Source organism: Sorghum bicolor, chromosome 9 (genome assembly GCF_000003195.3).
Source record: "Sorghum bicolor cultivar BTx623 chromosome 9, Sorghum_bicolor_NCBIv3, whole genome shotgun sequence".
In the NCBI taxonomy this organism is placed as follows: Eukaryota; Viridiplantae; Streptophyta; class Magnoliopsida; order Poales; family Poaceae; genus Sorghum; species Sorghum bicolor.
Window position 1 is genome coordinate 8,334,865 of NC_012878.2, and position 20,547 is coordinate 8,355,411.

General features: G+C 44.2%; 2 protein-coding genes across 2 annotated transcripts; one reads left to right on the forward strand and one right to left on the reverse strand.

Annotated features, from left to right (window-relative positions):
- LOC8055706 (leucine-rich repeat extensin-like protein 4) lies at nt 797-2,697 on the forward strand. Its single transcript, XM_002439365.2, has one exon. It carries the CDS (start codon nt 1,151-1,153, stop codon nt 2,510-2,512), a length of 1,362 nt encoding a protein of 453 aa, XP_002439410.1. The 5' UTR covers nt 797-1,150; the 3' UTR covers nt 2,513-2,697.
- LOC8055707 (acid phosphatase 1) lies at nt 7,619-9,385 on the reverse strand. The gene is made up of 3 exons (XM_002440697.2): nt 8,831-9,385; nt 8,517-8,726; nt 7,619-7,994 (listed from the first exon to the last, which is right to left on the reverse strand). The coding sequence occupies exons 1-3, from the start codon at nt 9,226-9,228 to the stop codon at nt 7,820-7,822; spliced, it is 783 nt and encodes a 260-aa protein (XP_002440742.1). The 5' UTR covers nt 9,229-9,385; the 3' UTR covers nt 7,619-7,819.

A 20,547-nucleotide genomic window follows, 5' to 3' on the forward strand; every position in this document is an offset into this window, starting at 1 on the left:
GTCTATACGATGCAACAATCAGTTGGATCTATTGATAAGATTATATATCACATGATTTTTGGAGGACTTCCCATTCTGGTCAAGTACTACCTTTCGATGATGTTGAGACGATAGAACGGCCAGCCAATGCAATCCGATCCCATCATCATCAAAAGAGAAAAACTCTACATGCAATCCATCCATGGAAGCTTTGGTATGCCTTTTCCAACATTAGCATCCATATTAGATGTGTTCTCGTCTTTGGTCACGCCGGAGTGACATTCACCGTGTTTGCTGCGACCAAGGCTTGTCGGGCCCCCTTCTTGAGTCTTTCTTGACGCATGTGAGCGGAATTGACACCTTCAAAAAATTCAAGCTTGCTATGGATCCGAAAGTCTTCGAAACTACTGTATTGCTCTTGCACCTTCACCGTATGCTCCGTTTTATGAAGGAATTATTACAGTATGATACGATGCTATGCGTTGGCTCTGTTTAGATTGAGGGATGAAAATTTTTTTATGTCACATTGGATGTGTTGGAAGGATGTCGGAAGAGGTTTTTAGAAACTAATAAAAAAAATAAATTATATAGCTCGTCAGAAAACTACAAGACAAATCTATTAAGCATAATTAATCTATCATTAGCACATGTGGGTTACTGTAGCACTTAAGGCTAATCATGGAGTAACTAGACTTAAAAGATTCGTCTCGCAATTTTCAACCAAACTGTATAATTAATTAATTTTTTTATATACATTTAATATTTCATGCATGTGTCCAAAGATTCGATAGTCATGGCTCAAAAAATTTTGGGTGGGAAACTAAACAGTCCCGTGTTCACGCACTTTTGCAGATTTTACACCGGGTAGTACCACGTACTCACATGAGTAACAGGACACACAGCAATGCTGACCCATCATATCCCACTTCCAGCTGTGGTTTCATCAGGGTCAAGAGAGAGAGCATAGACTGTCAAGCAGCAAAGACGGCGAGACAGAGGAGATCAATCAATGTATTACCAGCCGAGCTGAGCTGAGCTGAGCTGAGCTGATCACCCTCTCTCCTTCCCCCACCGTCCCCGTTCTCTCTCACAAGAATCACTCTCCTCTCAGATCTCACAGCCAAAAAGAGAGGAGCTTTAACCGCCGGGTACGGTGGGCTCAAAGGTAGCCATGGCCAGGCGGCGGCCACCACCATTCCACGCCCGTGTCGCCGCCGCCGTGTTCCTGCTGCTGCTGCTGACCCCCGCCCCGACCTCCCAGCTCGGCCTGGGCGCCGCCATTGCCGCCTGGATCCACGGCTCGCCGCCTGCTCCTCCTAGCCCTAGCACTGACGACGACACCGCCACCGCCTCCTCCTCGGGCGCGCCGGCCAGCAGCCCACGGAGCCAGGAGTACGCGGCGCTGCAGGCGCTGAAGGCGGCCGTCACCGAGGACCCCAATGGCGCGCTGTCCTCGTGGCAGGGCGCCAATGTGTGCGCCTACAAGGGCGTGTACTGCTCCGCGCCGCCCGACGGCGCAGCCGCCGCCGCGGCCGGCGCGTTGTCCACGGTGGTCGCCGGCATCGACCTCAACCGCGCCAACCTGAGGGGCACGCTCCCCGACGCGATGTCCCTGCTCGCGCACCTCACGTTCCTGCACCTCAACAGCAACCGCCTCGGTGGCGCCGTCCCCGACACGCTCCGGGACCTGCAGTACCTGACGGAGCTGGACCTCAGCAACAACCTCTTCTCCGGCCCGTTCCCGTCCTCCACGCTGCTCATCCCGTCGCTGGTGTACCTCGACCTCCGCTTCAACGCCTTCTCCGGGGAGGTCCCGCCGGAGGTCTTCGCCAAAGAGCTAGACGCCGTGTTCCTCAACGACAACCAGTTCGAAGGCCAGATCCCGGACACGCTATGGGGTTCCCCGGCGACGGTCATCACGCTGGCCAACAACCACTTCACCGGCGCCGTCCCGGCCGCCTACGAGTTCGGCGCCGGCGGCGGCGGCCGGGTCCGCGAGGTGCTGTTCCTCAACAACAACCTGACGGGGTGCGTGCCGGAGGCGCTGGGGTTCCTCCCCAGCATCGAGGTGCTGGACCTGAGCTACAACGCGCTGTCGGGCCACGTCCCCGGGACGCTGTCGTGCCTGTCCGGGATCGAGGTGCTCAACCTCGCGCACAACCAGCTGACCGGCGAGCTCCCGGACCTGCTGTGCGACCTGCGGCGGATCACCAACCTGTCCGTGTCCTTCAACTTCTTCTCCGGGATCAGCCAGCGGTGCGACCGGCAGCTCGGGAGCCGCGGCGTGTTTGACTTCGTGGGGAACTGCGTGCCGGGGAGGGACATGCAGCGGCCGCAGCCCGAGTGCGACGAGTTCCCGGGGGAAGGAGGACTCAGCTGCCTCCACATCCCCGGGGCGCGCCCAGCCGGGTGCGACGGCGGCGGCGGCGGCGGCGTGACTATTGGCGTCGGCGTTGGAGTTGGTGTTGGCGGGCTGCCGTTCGGCCTGCCTGGCGCCGCCGCCGGAGGCGTGGTCACCGTCACCGTGCCGTGATCTGCCGCCGGGGGCGGGGCCGGCCACCTTGCACCTCGATCTTTCTTTGGGTTTCGTTTCTTCCTTTTGCTTTCGGGAGGCAATTTATTAACCTCGATCATCGGCTTTGGCGTAACGTACACATCGATGGTAATGGGGTGAATATTGGTTGGTTCTCGGCTGGTTAATACTCCCATTTTTCGCCATTTTTGTATGTTGTTTAACCAACACTTTGGCGCATTGTTCGTCCATGGGGGTCCATGACAGCGTAAAGGTCGCTGACGAACTGGGCGGCCAGCTGCCCAGCTGCAAGGCTGCATGCAAGGACGCAAGTGACTGTCGACGGGGAGGGCCGATCGGCCGGCCGGAGCTGGAAGAGGAGACAGGAGCTGGGAAGAAATGGATCTCGGAGGAGGATGTGTTAATGGCGCCATGAATGCGGGGCACGGAGGTGGTTGGATGCCACTCTCCTATACTACTACAGTAGTACAGTACAGCACACTGCACAGCGAGCGGCGTATGGGCCGGCCCGGCGAGAGCAAGGTGCTCGCTCCGCCATGTGATGTGTTGCTATCTTGTAGCTAGGCTGTACTACGCCTGTAGTACCGTCTTGCGCAACAGCAAGGTGCTTCCGTGCTAGCGTCCGCTGCCACGACGAGAACCTAAAATTTGCCGCGCAAATACGTGAACAGGCTGTGCCGTTAGATATGCACCGAGATACCGCACTATCTCCCCTCCAGACTCCAGATATGCATAGTGTATTAAATATACATAAAAATAAAAATTAATTGTACAGTTTATCTGTAAATTGAGAGACGAATCTTTTAAGTCTAGTTACTTTATGATTGGATAATGTTTGTCAAATAAAAACGAAAATACTACCGTGTCGAAATCTAAAAATTTTTGCGAACTGAACAAGGCCATAGACGGCCTTGCTGTTAGATACACAGCGAAGTATGTGCTCAAGCTGTGCCGTTAGATATGCTGTACGTGCACAGCGTGAGAGATAATAATAGATGACATTTGCTATTTGTCTGTTGACAGATTTTTGTTACTAAACCTGTCAGATTTCTATATGTTTGATTCTGCTTGAAGATTTGTATTACAACTGTGTAATGGATCGCATTTAAAAAAACTAATAGATTTAACCATATAAAATATGCCGACATATAACTAAACACTCCTATAGGAAAGTCACAATGTAGAAAGTGCTTGATAGTTATGTCATGTTCGTTGATCTGAAAAACCATAGTTGATATCTGTTCGCTGATTTATTATGAGAGAAAAACACTGCTGGCTGACAGAAAAAGTACGGCTGATAACATAAGCGAACAGAGACCTAGCTAGAAAATCAGACCAATAATTCTTCTTGCTCTCTCTCTCTCTCTTTTTCTCTCTCCTCCAATCCTTATTTGGCTGGCTTCGAAGCTTCGTCGTGTGGCACCACCACCATCTTCCCGGTCCCACCACCGCCACGCCCTTGCTCGGTGGCTACGCGAGATTCATGCTAGCAATGCGAGGCCCTCCAGCTCTCTACTTTCATTGGGCACCACCTCCTTCTTCTCCTCTCTACTCTGTCATCACCACACCCTTGTTCGGCAGCCACGCGAATGACGCGACAGCCGGTTCAGTTTTATCGTGGGGCTTTGGCTGTGTCTCAAATTTAGGTTTAGTAGTCTCATCTGCCTCCAACACTGTCGACATGGAAGGATAGCCATGATTTGCGTCCTTGGTATCCTACATGTTCATCTTACGCGCGTGATTGGTTGCCCCAGGCTTGGCCGTTTGGGATGGAGGGGTCATCCAGGCCAGGGTTAGCCGTGGTAGGATGATACAAGTGCTTGTGTTTGGTTGCATTCGTAAACTCTAGAAGAGCCCCTGTTCTACCACATTGCAGAAGCCCATGCTTCCCTCTGTTCTACCCAAGCAGCGTTATCTAGGACATGGTCAGGCTGATTGGCATTGTTAGTGACGTTAGGGATCCAAGATGCCTCATCACGGACATGTTCGTCCTCCCCATGTCTCAAGATCCAATTGTGCAGGATACAACATGCAAGAACTAGTTTTACTTGTGTTTTGTATGGGTGAAATGGTTTGTTGTCTAAAATTCTGAACCTGTTCTTCAAAGCCCCAAAGGCTCTCTCCACTGTAACTCTAAGAGAGAAGTGCCTAAGATTGAAGAGCTCTATCTTGTTTTGGGGTCTGTTGGAGCCATACTCCCTCAAATGGTACTTTGTACCACAGAAAAGGAGATAAGAAACCAGGCTGACAGCGTACCCAACATCGACAAGATAGATTTTTCCTGGAAAGGTAAAAAAAGGGCTAGGGTTTAGATTTCATATAATTCCATATGGTTTGGATTTTACCTGGAGGGACTCTAAGGCCGTCATTGCTCTGTATGGCATTAGACAAAATAAGGGCATCATGTGCAGACCCTTCCCAACCAGTCAACACATAAGTGAACCTCAAATCAAAGTCCACTGCTGCTAGTACATTCTGTGTGATGGTGTGCTTCCTACCTAAAGGCAGCTTGTATCCTCCTAGGCACTCTAGCTAGGATATGTGTTCCATCAATTGCTCCTATGCAGTCCTACGTAGTAATAAAAAGTTTGTGAAATAGATAACTCCAAGGTGAATTAACTTGTGATGACCACCAATGGAATGGAGGGAACACCAACCTTGAAGAAAGGGTACCACCTTCTGCTCCCAAGAATCCTAGGATGTACACTACTACTAGGAGGAACAATCAATTCATTCCTCAACTCCCCTACTACATACAAAACTCTCTGAAAAAACCAATTGATGGTCTCCACTGACCTCCTGAATGTGAGGTCTACTACTCTGAACCTCTCATTGTGGCCAACAACATGCAAAAACATTGCAACTTGTTCTTCAACAGTAGCATGTATGTTGTCTGTTACAAGACCTCTAGTGCGAAAAAGATCACACAGCTGGAAAAAGGTGGCCTTCTCATCCTAAGAAGATTAACATAATGGACATAATATGAATTGTAGATGTAGTTAAGGTTTTTAATCCTCTATTGGCCCCTCTCTGTTAGAGGCCCATAGGTAATTGACCGAACGTCTGCAACTCTTCTCCTAAACCACATGAAAAACCAACATGCCACAGCTACAATCATAGTAGCAGTCACTCGCCATCTAGCTTGGAAGTCCATTTCTACGAATAGGATATACATATGTATGGGCTAATTAGCAAGGGAATGAACCATTTGAACCATTTGTGCTATGAACTGAAAAGTAATTGCAAAGAATCATTAAAAAGGCTGCAAACATAGACGCGGTTACCACACCAAAAGGTGCTCCTCCAATGCCTAATCAACCATATGTACTATAATAATTATTGACCTTGGCACTGAGCTTAGTTTCATAATAAAAAAAAGCATCATCATCAGTACTATGCACACAGTCCTGCTTAAGATGCACAGCAAGGCACGAAACCACCAGATCTACTAGCAAGAATGCCATATCTACATCACAATTGCACAGATCTAGGAGGGTACCATGACAAACCCCAACAAAACAATCATGGCCATAACCAAAATCTCATGGTATGAAACATAGGGAGAGAAGAGGGGTAAGGCGAGGTATACTAGCCGAAGCACCGGAGAACCAAGAAGGTTCTGGCAACTGTGCAGAATGCAAGTGACAAACCAGCGCCGAGAAGGGAGAAGGGAGGGCGCACCAGAGCAGTGGAGGCATGAGAGTGGAGGAATGGAAGCAGTCACCCTAACTCCAACCCCTGTGCGCGCGCTTTTCAGAGTCGGATGGAGCCGTCTTCTGCCAACCGCGCCTAGGGTTCCCACCAAGCGTCGCGCTGTCCTGGCTCGCGAGTGAAGGTCACGACGAGAAGACGGAGGCGGCCAGGAGGGAGGGGCCGCAATGAACGATAGGGCACAGACAAAGTATGCGAGTTGGGCAACCAAACACGGACTGAGTGTATCAAATGGAGCCAGATGGGCCTTTACACCGACCCAACGGGGCAACCAATCATGCCCATAGGAACTCAAGGAGGAAGGAATATTAGGAGAAGGAAGGGGGCTGTAGCGCGGCCGGCAATAGAGAAGAGTGTCTGAGTGGACCATGTAGGGCCTGTTTGGAACAAAGGAATACAAAACAGAAGAAAGAGAAAAAAATACAGGAATAGACTAAGTGTGTAGTAGTAAAACAGAGGAAAGGAAAAACACAGGAAATTGCTAGAAAGGGTGTTTGGAACATAGAAATCCATAACGTGGGAAATACTACAAGACATGGTTATATGAATATTAATAGAGTCATTATTAATGCTTAATGATAAATCTGTATGTTGCACATTTTGTCCATGACTCTCTTACAAGTGGGATTAGTGGCCCATAGAATGGACCGCCGTTGCATGCATACATATATTTCCGAGTGGAGCCCAGCCACCCTTTTGTCTACTTGTTCTCTCCCCATTGCTTCTCTCTCCTGCCTAATTCTCTCCAGAAGCATGCTTAGGGCACTCACAATGCAAGACTCTATCACAGAGTCCAAGACACTTAATTACATATTATTTATGGTATTTTGCTGATGTGGCAGCATATTTATTGAAGAAAGAGGTAGAAAAAAATAAGACTCCAAGTCCACATTGTTCGAGGTAATAAATAACTTTAGACTCTGTGATAGAGTCTGCATTGTGAGTGCCCTTAGCCAGTTAGGCACGCCCGGACAGAGCAGGTGCACAGAGAGCGCCTCGGGCTTCCACATAAACTTTGGATTTGAGTGGATGTAAAAATTCTTGTGTTTTGTTCAGGAGAAGAAACCTTTCCACAGGAATGGTGAGCTCCAATCCTTTGTTCCATACGGTACATGATGTCAACAAAATACATGATTCCTAATCTTTTGAAATTACTTTGAAAAACCTCCAATCCAAACATGCCCGTAATGAGTAGTTGAGCCTTTTGCTAGTGGGCTTAATGGTCTGGTCGTTTGGTCTGTAGGCGGTAACTGCTGGTATAAATGCCGATGTCTGAACTCTGTGTTGGTTATGAAATGAATACCGAATTCCCCTAAAAAAATGAAATGAATAACGAATTCCCAAAGTCTATGTGCTATTCATTCTATTCTTGCTGCATTATCTGAAGCCTCAGGATGAATCGATCACGCAATCTATTAGTATTAGCACACATGTGCTTACGATTTATTGCACGTAGTAAATTGGAGTAACAAACATTCACATCTGCGCAAGTACAGAGGCTGTCAAAGATATGATGACGATCGGCATCACATGACATATACCTGCATGATGCCTGTTATTGGAGCTTGGAGTACGTGGCATATATACTCGCATTATTCAGCCAACGTAGTACATGGGGTCGGGCACCTTGAAGGTGCGGTCGCCCTCCGGCGCGCCGGTGAGGTCGCTCCACTGGTCGCCCATGTTGCCCACGATGCGGTACCCGGCGTCCACCAGCTTCTGCCGCTCGCCGGACTTGTACGGCACCACCGACGAGCCCAGGGACGACGGCCTGCAAGGCACCAACACAGGTGACACAGGACCCGAGTGTGTTTTCCGCAGGGCATGTCATTTCGGCCCTCAAGTGCAGGCCCCCCATAGCGGTAGCACTGCGTACAGCCCATGAAGGCCCATCAGGAGATAGAGCATGGGCCAAGTGGACGTGGGGAACAACAAGTCAGGTTTGTTCATTCTCAAAAAAAAAAAAAGGTCAGGTTTGTTCCTTCCTTTTCTTTCTTGTGTGTGCCATGATGTTAAAGTGTCTGATTTGATGGAAATAGAAGCACGTGTACAAAATCCTTATATGTAAAAAAAAAAATCATTCTTTTTTTTGTGGTGTACTGCATGTAATCCTAACCCAGGAATTAGGTCCTGAGCTGAGCTGTCCGTTGGCCCAGAAATCTCCTGCCACTCAATAGAGTGGATAACTATCTTTCTGGCAGTACTGGAACGAGTTTTTTTTTTATTTGACAAGAGGACAAGAGGTGCAGACGGAGGAGTTGTTGGGATATGCGGCTGTTAAACGTTTACGTACTTGAGCACAAGCTTCTCCCAGGTGTGGTAGCCGGCGCTGCGGAGGTTCTTGACGGTGGCCGCCTCCTCGTCGTCGTGCCTGCCGGTGATGAACACCACCTTGATGCCCAGCGACAGCAGCTTCTCGTACAGCTCCAGCACCTCCGGCAGCGCCGGCGCCGTCGCGTTCGCCACGTACTCGTCGAAGTAGGTGGCGTTGTACGGCTCAGCCCTGCACGCACGCCGCACACGCACAAGCAAGCTCGCTCTCGTCGCCATGGCTCGCAGTCTGCAATAAAATCGCACGCACAAGCAAGGCAACCCACACGTACGTACCCGAAGCCGGTGTCGGCGTAGTAGGGGAGGTTGGTGAGGGTGGTGTCGTCGACGTCGAACACCCACACCTCTTCCCCGTCGCCGGCGAGCTCGAGCCCCTCGGCGTAGGCGGCGGCCTCGCCTGCCACCACCGCGCAGTCCTGCCTGAACAGGTCGCCGTACATGTAGTCGCGGACGTAGCTCCGGCACTCGGCGGGGATGCTGTACCAGTCCCGGATGTTGTTGGTCTCCACACCGAGCCGCCAGCTCGCGCACGACGCCACCGCGCGCGCCGTGCCGGCGGTGGAGGTCACCATCTGCAGGTGGTGCATGTCGCCGCCCGCGCGCGTCGCGCCGGCCGCGTGAACGGCCACCACCAGCAGCGACACCAGCGCATGGCGGAGGAGCTGGAGCGCCATGACGGCGTGTGTACTGTTCCAATACTGTTGCTTCGTTCGTGCGAACCGCTCCTGTTTCTTTAAAAAAAATGAAAAAGAGATAGGAACAGGAAGGAGTACTGCTCAGGTACACTGTTCAGGTTTCAACAACGGGAAAACGTCTCAGTCAGCGTACTATGCTATGCTCACAATTTTCGTTTTTCAATTTGTCTATTATTAAGGCCTTGTTTAGTTCCGAAAAATTTTGGAAAATGGACACTGTAGCATTTTCGTTTGTATTTGACAAATATTGTCCAATCATGGACTAACTAGGCTCAAAAGATTCGTCTTGTCAATTTCGACCAAACTGTGCAATTAGTTTTTATTTTCGTTTATATTTAATACTTCATGCATGCGTCTAAAGATTCGATGTGACGAGGAATGTGAAAAATTTTGCAAAATTTTCTGGGAAGTAAACAAGGCCTAAGAAAATTTTGCAAAATTTTTCAGATTCCCCGTCACATCAAATCTTTAGACCCATGTTACATGAAGTATTAAATATAGACGAAAATAAAAACTAATTGCACAGTTTGGCCGAAATTGACGAGACGAATCTTTTGAGTCTAGTTAGTATATGTTTGGATAATATTTGTCAAATACAAACGAAAATGACACTATTCTTATTTTGCAAAAATTTTTAGAACGAGTGACGATGATCAAGCACTCATTGGTCTCTTAAATACGCAAAAAGAGATTTACGTATTATTGTATTGAGTAAAAGAGTTTAAGGCCTTGTTTAGTTCACCAAAAACCAAAAACTTTTCAAGATTCTCCGTCACATCAAATCTTGCGGCACATGCATGGAGTATTAAATATAGATAAAAACAAAAACTAATTACACATTTGCCCGTAAATCACGAGATGAATCTTTTGAACATAGTTACTTCATGATTGGACAATGTTTGTCAAATAAAAACGAAAGTGCTACAGTATACCCACCCAAAAATTTTTGGGAACTAAACAAGGCCTAACTAGACATACGACACATTTTCACCTAACACAACCGTAGTTGAACCATCTAACAATTTTTTTGTTTTGATATTATATAAAGGAAACAACCATAACCGATGCAGCGGTGCGACCTAAAAAATGACCTTGCATCTCTATCGCCTTGGCCTCCGACGATATCATGTTGCCATCAAAGACCTTGTCAAAGGCCTCCACCTCCAACGCTGATAGTGCTGATGGATCCTTGATCGTAGCCCATACACTGCATGATTAGCATCTTATCTCGCTTAGAAGCAGGTACTGTGGACAGGCTCTGAGCCGCCAACCATTTGCTCTACCATGATAGTAGTGGCTTAGCAAGCGGCTACTTGGGAGGCTCACGAATCAGCGGAGAATCCCTCTTACACACCACCATCTTAGTGAAGTTGTCTAGACAACGCTTGAAGGAGGCGTCTTTGTTAGGCCTTGTTTAGTTCCAAAAAGTGAAAAGTTTTCGGTACTGTAGCACTTTCGTTTGTTTGTGACAAATATTATCCAATTATGGAGTAACTAGGATCAAAAGATTCGTCTCGTGATTTACAGTTAAACTGTGTAATTAGTTTTTGTTTTCATTTATATTTAATGTTTCATGCATGTGCCACAAGATTCGATGTGACGGAAAATTTTGAAATTTTTTTTGGTAAACGAGACTGGGTGTTCCTCGGTGCCGTACTTGGGTCCGTCTGCAAAGCAGCCCTCTTCGCCCACCATGGGCGTATCAACGCCCGAGGGATAGCTGAACACCAACCACTTTTGACGTGACCTATGGCTACCGCGTCACAAGGTGGTGTCAGCCGCGTCGTCAAGTCGACATGCTAACACGGCGTCTACGAGCAAATACCAATGGTTTGGTGACAGTGGAGGCCACGTGATGACCCAACTGTGTCAGCGAGCAAAGCCGTGTGCTCCACCAGCTTCGGGTCCTCCATGATGTCGTGATGTACTGTGGCGTCCGTGTGCGGTGTTAACATCAGCGGGTCGAGCTCGACGAGTCCCGCTGCGCCAATCAGCTCACCATGTATGGCATGGGCACAGGCCTTGCCCTAGGGGGCATTCAAGCTGTGCTCCTGCACTAGGCCCTCGAACCCAAGGGGCCCTTCCAGGCTGAAGCTATCCGCTACATCTAGTGTCCATGAAGTTGCTACATCCATACGTGAGGTGTTTTAGACTTTGTAAGTACATTTTCCCAATCGATCTCAATCCTTTTGTTGATCTCAATTTCATATATTTAATCAATGTTTAATTTGCTTTTTTTATTTCAATTTCTATTCTTTAGAACACAAGATTTGAGATGTTTCTGCACACGCTGCAGCTAGGGCAATGTGTGACCTTACACTATTTAGTGAATAATTGTCGGTATCTCAATTTCTCAACTAGATAATGTACTATCTCTGTTGATTTTAATGTTGAATCTAGCACGGCATAATTTTGACAAACGTGTCGCCCAGTGCTGCTGGAACGTCCCAACCCAACGACCCTGTGAACACCACGCCTGATGGACGTACGTGCAGCTAAGCCAAAGTTTTCCTATTTATACACACGTCAGTACGGTAACTGATGGGGACACAGAAAACTAAAGATATAATGCCATAATGGTCCTTTCTTATTCATACAATGCAGCTATCGTCCTACACGGACAGTGGTCCTTATTATTCATGAAATGCAGTACCGGTTGTCTCGCAATCAAGGAGATTGCAGACAGCAACCCATTGTTTTACAATTTCGCACCTTACATCTACACCTAGAGACTAGCTATTACAGTACGAACGTGTCTGTAAATAAAAGGACAATAAAAATCGGTGGATGTAACGAGAACTGTTGGAATGTGATCCTAAGGCATTTATTATTTTGGCACGTAATCACAGGTCCACCAAATACTCACGACTACAAATATATATATATAGAGATGTCTCGATTTCTAAGAGCAACTCTGAGTTGGCATTTAGAGTTGGCATTTGTGGTTTTTTACAAAGTCCCAAATACAAATGCAAAGTTTAAAAATAGGAGTTCTCCAAGGGACTTTGCAAATCAAACTTGGCATTTGTCTAGGTGGACCTGGCAAACAAATTTTTTAGCGCGAACGAGTTCCTCGCGCCGCGCGCGGTCTTCTTTTTTCCCGCGATCTTGTTTTCCCGCGCGCCGATCTCCGGTCCTTCGCCGCCGATCTATTCATGGCGACGGTCAAAGCGATCTGTCGAAGCGATCTATTTGGCGGCGGCGGCGTGGGAGAGGACGATGCAAGGCGGCGGCGCGGTCTGGAGAAGCGAAGGGACTGTGGCAACCTATTTGTGGCACGAAGAAAAGTCCCACCGCATGGGAGTACGTCGCGGCCACGAGAAACCCGCGGGTATGCCGTTTGCCAAGCCAAGGAAAGTTTGGCATTTTTGCCAATTCTCCTCCTCCAAATGCCAACTTGCATAAAATGCCAAACCATTGGACCCCTCTTTTTTAGTTTTTTGGCAAATTCTAAAATGCAAAACCCATTTGCAAACTCCTTTGGAGCTGCTCTAATAGTAGCGGCTCAATTTACAACCACCTCTTAAAATAGTTCTAAAAATAAGGTGCATCCAAAAATGAATTTGTAAGAGTGGTTTGTGTTTTTAACCATCTCTACATATATCTCTATTTTAGGAGAATATACTTTAGATCCAACCGTATGTACAAATAGAGACAATTGGATCTAGAGCCACCTCTAATGATACGTGCAGCACAGCAAAATTTATTATTTTTTGACATGCAAGCTATCCACATCAACAATCCACTAAAACTTGCAATTATAGCCAACTAGCACATGTATTATGATAGTTATATCTTCATCTACTAACATACATTTAGCTGTTCACATTGATGTGTCAAACAATTCAACAAAATTAATCTAAAATAGTTTCATTCATATAACTATAAATAGAAATAGTCTAATTTCTTTATAAATTATCTGAAATTCCCGCAGCAACGCACGGGGTATTCTCCTAGTATCATATATAGAGATGTCTCGATTTCTAATAGAAGCGGCTCAATTTACAACCACCTCTTAAAATAGTTCTAAAAATAAGGTGCATCCAAAAATGAATTTGTAAGAGTGGTTTGTGTTTTTAACCATCTCTACATATGTCTCTATTTTTGGAGAATATACTTTAGATCCAACCGTCTGTACAAATTAATCGAGTAGAGACAATTGGATCTAGAGCCACCTCTAATGATACGTGCAGCACAGCAAAATTTATTATTTTTTGAATGAAGTTGGATAAAAATAAAATTTATATCAAATTGTATATCTAAAGAGATCTACAACTTTGTAATTTATATTTTTTTCATTTGAGATCATTTGTATCTAGCAAATTATGTTTGAAGTTCTCATGAATGGTCTCTAATGGCCTTGTCAAAATACCTCCTTCATCAAAACGATGTTCTTAATCAAAATATCTAAAGTTTATATAAAAATGTATCAATATTTGTAAGATAAAATGTATATACAATAAATATATATAGAATTATTATATATATAGGGAAATTACTTCCACTAGTACACAGAGGTTCTAAGCCGGTGGGGGTAAAACATTTGCACAGGCGGTTTTAGTTATAATGCGCCTGTGTTGTAAATTTGTACGGCTAGAATTGAAAACCATCTGTATAAAAGGCTCAGTATAGGCGGTTATTGTAAGAAAACCGCCTGTGTAAATCCATTAACACAGGCGGTTCACATAATTGAACCGCCTGTGTAAATGGTTCATTTACACAGGCGGTTCTGTTATGTGAACCGCCTGTGTTAATGGATTTACACAGGCGGTTCACATAACAAACCGCCTGTGAATTATCTTCCTATAAATATCCGCAGCCCTCTTCTTCCTACTCGGGCAGAACTGTAGCTCGCAGCCACCTTCCATTGCAGCCCATCTTGGAGGTCTAGATTTTTCAAAATACAAGGGGGGAGGTTTTGATCTTCATTTCTTGGAAGGAGGTGGCTAAGTAAGGTTAGTTGATGTCTCTAATGCCTCTTTTTGTGCCCTATTCCTCAATTTAAGCTACTTTTTGGATCTAGAGTTTCACCATGAGAGGGAGAGAGTAGAATAGCTAGGTATGGTCTATATTTGCTCAAATGAGGTTGCTTAAGATGGTTAGATGATGTCTCTCCGGCACCAAAAAATGATGATAAGACACCACCGCAACCAAAGAAAACAAAATTCTCGGTCCCCAAATTGGTTTCCCCGTACGAGCCAAAGAAGAAGGCCGCTGGTAAGGCCCTATTTTTATCCGGAATTGCAAGGAGCCGCACTTCAAAACTTGTTGACTTGGCAGAGCATGAGAAGGAGGGGTCAAAAAGCTTTGAAACACGTATTGTCAATATCAGGCCACCAACGAAGGATGATTACAAATTTGTCCCTACTAAATATGAGCCAGGCAGACCACTACTTAGTTGGGACAAACTCAAAAAGATCCCATCTGGTATAAAAAGGATGCATGACTGGTATATGAGAGCAGCTTCTGTAGGCATTCACACGATCAATGTGATTATACCACCAAAAGCATTCAACAGTGAGCGTACAAAGGCAATCGTTACCTTCGAGGACATGTGGCTAATGATGAACCTCCAGAGACTAGACGTGCAGCTGGTAACCGTGTTTGCATTGTAAGTGTCACTCGTACTATCTTGTGTTATTATTCATGAGTTGCATCAATTTTCAACATCTAACATACAAGTGCTCATTGCAGAATGAATTTTAAACAACAAGAGATGCGGTACGGTTCAGATCCGGATAGGTCTGCCAGTAAAAGGGTTGTGTATCTGAGCCCGATGAAGATATGTGAGGAGCAGCACAACTTCAGAATCGGAGACAAACACGACTCCTTAGAAGGTTTGGACCCCGCTGAGCATAAGAAGATAATAGATGAAAGTCGACTAGATTATGAATGTAAATACGACCTCTACATAGCCTTGGCACTGCTCAAGTATCAAGATCGAGAATGTGTTGTTGCCCCATACAACTTTGGGTAAGTGTCAATTTGTATTCATCGTCGTATTAGTAATTTCAATGGGCACTTGCATCATAAATTCGATTCTCTCAGGGACCACTGGATCTGCCTCCTCATTAATCCTAGTCTAGGACGTGTGCTAGTCCTAGACTCTGCAGACTATGATCCTTCAAGTTATGCAAAATTCATTACACACTTGGAACGGTAAGCTGAGTACATTAAATATTCATACCTACTTTTATAAGAGTTTCAGAATAACTTGAGGATTGTGTATTCGATACTATAGGGCCTCTAGTTATTATAAGATCAAAGGTGGAAGGTGCGATTCATCAGAACCGGGGCAGCCATTGAGATTATTTTATAAATGGCCGGTACGTACCAAAATATCACAAGTTGTCTTTTATAAATATAATATGCATATGACGATGTTGCAACTAATAAATATCCACTTTTCTGTCATACATCAGTGCCATAAGCAACTAGTCGGATCGGTCCACTGTGGATTCTACGTCTGCGAGTTCATGAGAGAGACCGGAAGATATGTAACTAACCCTTCTAAGGTATTGCTCTAATAGTCGTTTATATTATTTGTGTCATTTTTTGTTGCTAAGCATGTGTTATATGAACTATAAATTTATGATGTTTCTAACTTCCTCTTCAGCAACATGAGTTGGAAAAGGCGAAGAGCATGACTCAAGCTGTTCTATATAACATAGTTGAGGACCTCTGCACTTTTCTCTTGAGAGAAGCCATTCCCACCGAAGGGAAATAACACGACCCGACCAGCGTCCTAGCAAAGCCTGAGTTTAGAGCGCTAAGAGATATTAGTAGGCTAAAGCTATCTCAATCGGGTTATTAGAGCAGAGGTTTCAGATGTGAAACCTCATATGTCTGTAAACAAAAAACTTTGATGTGTGATGTTTGTAATTAATATAATTTTATGTACAAAGTAATGGTATATATAAATATATTGCATGTTGCATTGGTTGAATCTTCTAGCCTAACATAGTTTCAATATTAATGTATATAATATTATATATATATAATTTAAAAATAGGGTTTGCAGAAAAATTTAGAATTGGGTTAAATTGAAAAATCTTACCACAGGCGGTTCTGTTATGAGAACCGTCTGTAGAATTTCATTTCTACAGGCGGCTCCGCCTGTAGAAATTGGTTTCTACAGGCGGTTCTCATAATTGAACCACCTGTAGAAATGAATTTCTACAGGCAGCTCTCAGTTGACCGCCTGTGGAAACTTTTATTTCCACAGGCCTATAGCCACTGGCGGTTCGTCAATCCGCCTGTACAAAGGGGTTGCGAACCGCCTGTATAGTACCTCTGTGTACTAGTGTTCATACTCTTAGAAGTAGCTACTCCCATGTCAATATCTTTAGATTTATGGTGTATATGACCAAACGAAATGTATGTAGACGAAGTATATGATCATACTAGACCATCTAGGATGATATATGTCAAGTATGTATGCATATATAGAATATATGGCTATACTTATTATATATACTACAATATATTAAAAAATATGGATTTCTTTAAAAACTTTTGCGTGGTATGATATAGAGTATCTTAATATAAGTATATAAACATACTTAAACACATAAACAAGTATAAAGACATATGCAATATGGTTTATTGAAAATGGAAGTAACTACTACGGGTAGTACGAAAAATGCACCCGGGAAATTACTCCGTACTCCTAGGAGTAGCTACATGTCTATATATATCTAGATTTATGGTGTGTATATATATGACCGGATGAAATGTATGTAGATGAAATATAGGTGGTCAAAAGTATATTTTATACCTACGGTGTAGTAAAACAATGGGGAGCCCAGCGCGTCTGGTCGTCCACTCGCTGACATCTAGGTCATTCTCAATCTTTTTCCAAACAGATATGCATACAGTATATAAGTCGTTTTCTTAATTCTAATATAATCACCGTATATATATATAAGACCGGCAAGACAAACAACACGTGGCTGATGTGACGCTTACGCATGCATCCTGACCAAACGACAGTATACGAGCGTGATACCCGCCGTACCATGTTTGTCTGTTTCGTGGCCGGGCACGGCCTCATCGCCACCAACTAACCCGCGGTCTCTTTCCCTCGCTCTCCATGTCTCAATCCCATATCGTCGCTTCGTCTATATTTCGGCTTCGCGTCTCCGTCGATTTTGAGACCTCGTGTCGGCTCTCGCACGTTTCCTTAAAGCTTGATCGAGATCCCCACCTACAGTGAATGAAAATTAAGAACCTGTCGGGCAGCTGGCCGGGTACTTGAAGGCTGCGTTCTCACCTCCCAATTTCTAACACACGAACTGTTGACGTGAAACAAGGTTCTCTAAAGTTTTATTACACGATTTCATAGTTTATTTTACTATATTTTTCTTTCATTCCTATCTTTTCTCTCTTTATCTTTCCTCTCATCCATCTCTTCCGATGAAACACCGGAGCTCCTCAATGTGAGTTTCATCCTCGTTTCCTAGCGTTGGAAATGTCGTCCCACTCGTTTCGTGGCCATGAAACGAATTCCTTATCTCTTCTCCTCATTTCATATAGTTTGCTGAAGTGGCACACTCTTAAATGTGCATGAAACCTCTCATGAAACCACATTGAGACTAGCCTTATGATGCACTGTATAATACTCCTTTTGTTTCAAATTTTAATAAGTCGTTTTGACTTTCTTGATTTATCTATTTTGCTATGTATCTAGACATATTAATATTTAGATGCATAATAAAACAGATGTACCAACAAAGTCAAAACGACTTATAATTTGAAATGGGAGAAGTAGAATATTGTGCACTACTCCCTCCGTCCCAAAAAGAGTGACATTTTTTACTTTTAGAAATCGTGTTTGACCATTCGTCTTATTTTAAAATTTTATATAAATCATAAAATAAATAAATCATTAGTAAAGTATCTCTAATAATAAAATAGGTCTTAACAAAATATATAATATTTATATAAAAATTTTAAATAAGACAGATGATCAAATAAGATGTCTGAAATTCTAAAACGACACTCTTTTTGGGACGGAGGGAGTATGTATGATCTTACACTCCTAAGTTCCAAATTATAGAAAATTTTGGCTTTTTGTAGGTATATTGTTTTTGGTATGCACTCAGATATACACCAGACATGTCTGGATACATAGTAAAAGAAATATATGTAAAAAATTCAAAACAATTTTATACTGCACTGTGTAAAGGGTTTTGGAACTTGTAACTAGCAGGAGCCGCTAAAGCAAGCGTTTTGGGCTCACTAGCATCCCGCACTGCCGCTACTACATAAATCTTTTTTAACAGACAACTCACATTTCAAATAGAGATGAATACATAAGGAGCCATATGTAACTATGGTGAGGAGAACATTAGCTCATCAGCCACTTCTAGAAGTCTATTTTCTAGAGCGGTTTCGTTAAGCAAAATACCCCTATAGAGATATCTCTATTTGTAGCAGCGGTTTCAAGGTGCAATTGTCTTAACCGAACCGCCACTAGAAAAACCAGATTATCAAGGGCAGTGTTGTCAAGAGAACCATGTCTAGACATTATTAACAGGAGAGGTTCACTTAGTCAATCTACAAATACACGTCTTCCTTCTCGTGATTGTAGTTCATGCCATTGTTGAGTTCATTTGGAGGTGAGAAATTACAAAAATGGAGGGGGAGATTTTTTTCCATTTGAATCTTCGAAAGAGTTGGACTTAAGAGGTAAGTTTATGCCACCCCTAAGTCTTTTCAAAGTTATATATAAATACGTAACAAAATTTATGTACCAAAAAAGTCAAAATGACAAATAATTTGGAAAGGAGGGAGTATAAATAGTTCATGATGAATTATGTAAGGTCATCATAATTACATCTAATTCATCCATCGTCAAAAAAAAATAATCATGACCATAACTAACAGTAGTAAGTAAAAGTCACCACTTATCAAAGCATAAAAAGTCACATGTGCAAAACAAAATGTCAACATCTCTTACAACTATTGACGACCCTTCTACACCACCGCATCAATGTATGTGAGCAAGGCACCACATGGTTCTAAGGTGAATGGAACCACTATGCAATGATAGTGGGGACAATAACTCATACATCAGCTACATCATTGTCATCACAATTGCACCCTCCCATTGTAGGGGTGGAAACATCATGGTTGAGAATCGCAACAAAAGCATATCTCAAATCCTTAGCCACATGCAACACATATCCAATGTCGTGTGCTGCTAGCACAACCAATTTATCCTCAAAACAACAACGATGTTAGTGGTTGCATACACTAGGGCATTCATCACCATCCCTTCATCAGCAATAGTTGGCCACTTTGGCAATGAAGAAAGAAGGATGACAATCACAAGGATGGAAAGAGTGTAGATTTTGGAGGGATGAGATGAGAGTGTACGGAGTTGAGAGTCTACTTGGTTTAGCTTTGAGCTTTAAAAAACTGCTATTAGCTGTGAGCTATGGAAAAACTATTGTGAGCTATGTGCTATGAAAAAGTTGTAAGTTGTTTGGTTGAAACAACTATAAAACCTATCCTCTCTCTTTATCTTCCTTGAAGTACCTATAAAACATCTCTATATTTCCATCCATTTCAAAAAGCTAAATGTTGGAAACCAAAAGTAGGGTCCAAGGTGGCGCAAAACCTATACTATATGAAACTAGTTGTTTCTAGAAAAAGCATCGTCTTCAGGTTCAATCTGGTTTCCTGCAAAGCATGGCACTAACTAACTTGGTGTTGGTGTTCTTTTGAGTTGCTACTTTAGTATGACCTGCAACCAAAAAGGAAGTGATGACAACTTGAGCTTTTTTTCTTCTTTGCTTGTGATTGTGCTTGCTTTAGTCTTGTCCCAGAACTTGGCACTTTTGCTGGTTCAACTTCAGTAACTTCATGCTCTTCATTTCCTTCTTGTTCTTGTTCACCATCTCCAGAAAGTGCCACAATTCTATTCCATGTATTCTTCTTCAGGTAAACAATCATCTGTCACTAGACTATTGGAGGTGGTTTTGGGTACTTCACTAAATCCCCATAACCCCCAACAAGGTGCATCTTGAACCGACTTATTCGTGCAGACACTACCTTCTTACAGAAAATGCACTGAACAAATTCTTTCTTCGTAGGATCTGGCCACTAGCCATACTTCCATCCTAGATCTTGAGATCGAGCCATCCTCTTGGAATCTTTAGCCTACTCAGCAAGTTCTGGAGGTTGTGCTGCTATAGCCTTTTCTACTAGGGATGAAACATCTAGAGCAGCTGAGGATGTTGAACCAGCACCAGCTGATGCAACTGATGAGGTTGCGGTAGCACCTCCTTCAGG

Excerpts from the sequence above, each read along its gene's own strand:
- LOC8055706 (XM_002439365.2), top strand. The coding sequence starts at position 1,151 with ATGGCCAGGCGGCGGCCACCACCATTCCACGCCCGTGTCGCCGCCGCC.
- LOC8055707 (XM_002440697.2), bottom strand. The coding sequence starts at position 9,228 with ATGGCGCTCCAGCTCCTCCGCCATGCGCTGGTGTCGCTGCTGGTGGTG. Across the intron at positions 8,727-8,830 it reads TACGCCGACACCGGCTTCGG|GGCTGAGCCGTACAACGCCA; the intron begins GTACGTACGTGT and ends GCGTGCGTGCAG. Across the intron at positions 7,995-8,516 it reads TGGGAGAAGCTTGTGCTCAA|GCCGTCGTCCCTGGGCTCGT; the intron begins GTACGTAAACGT and ends GGTGCCTTGCAG.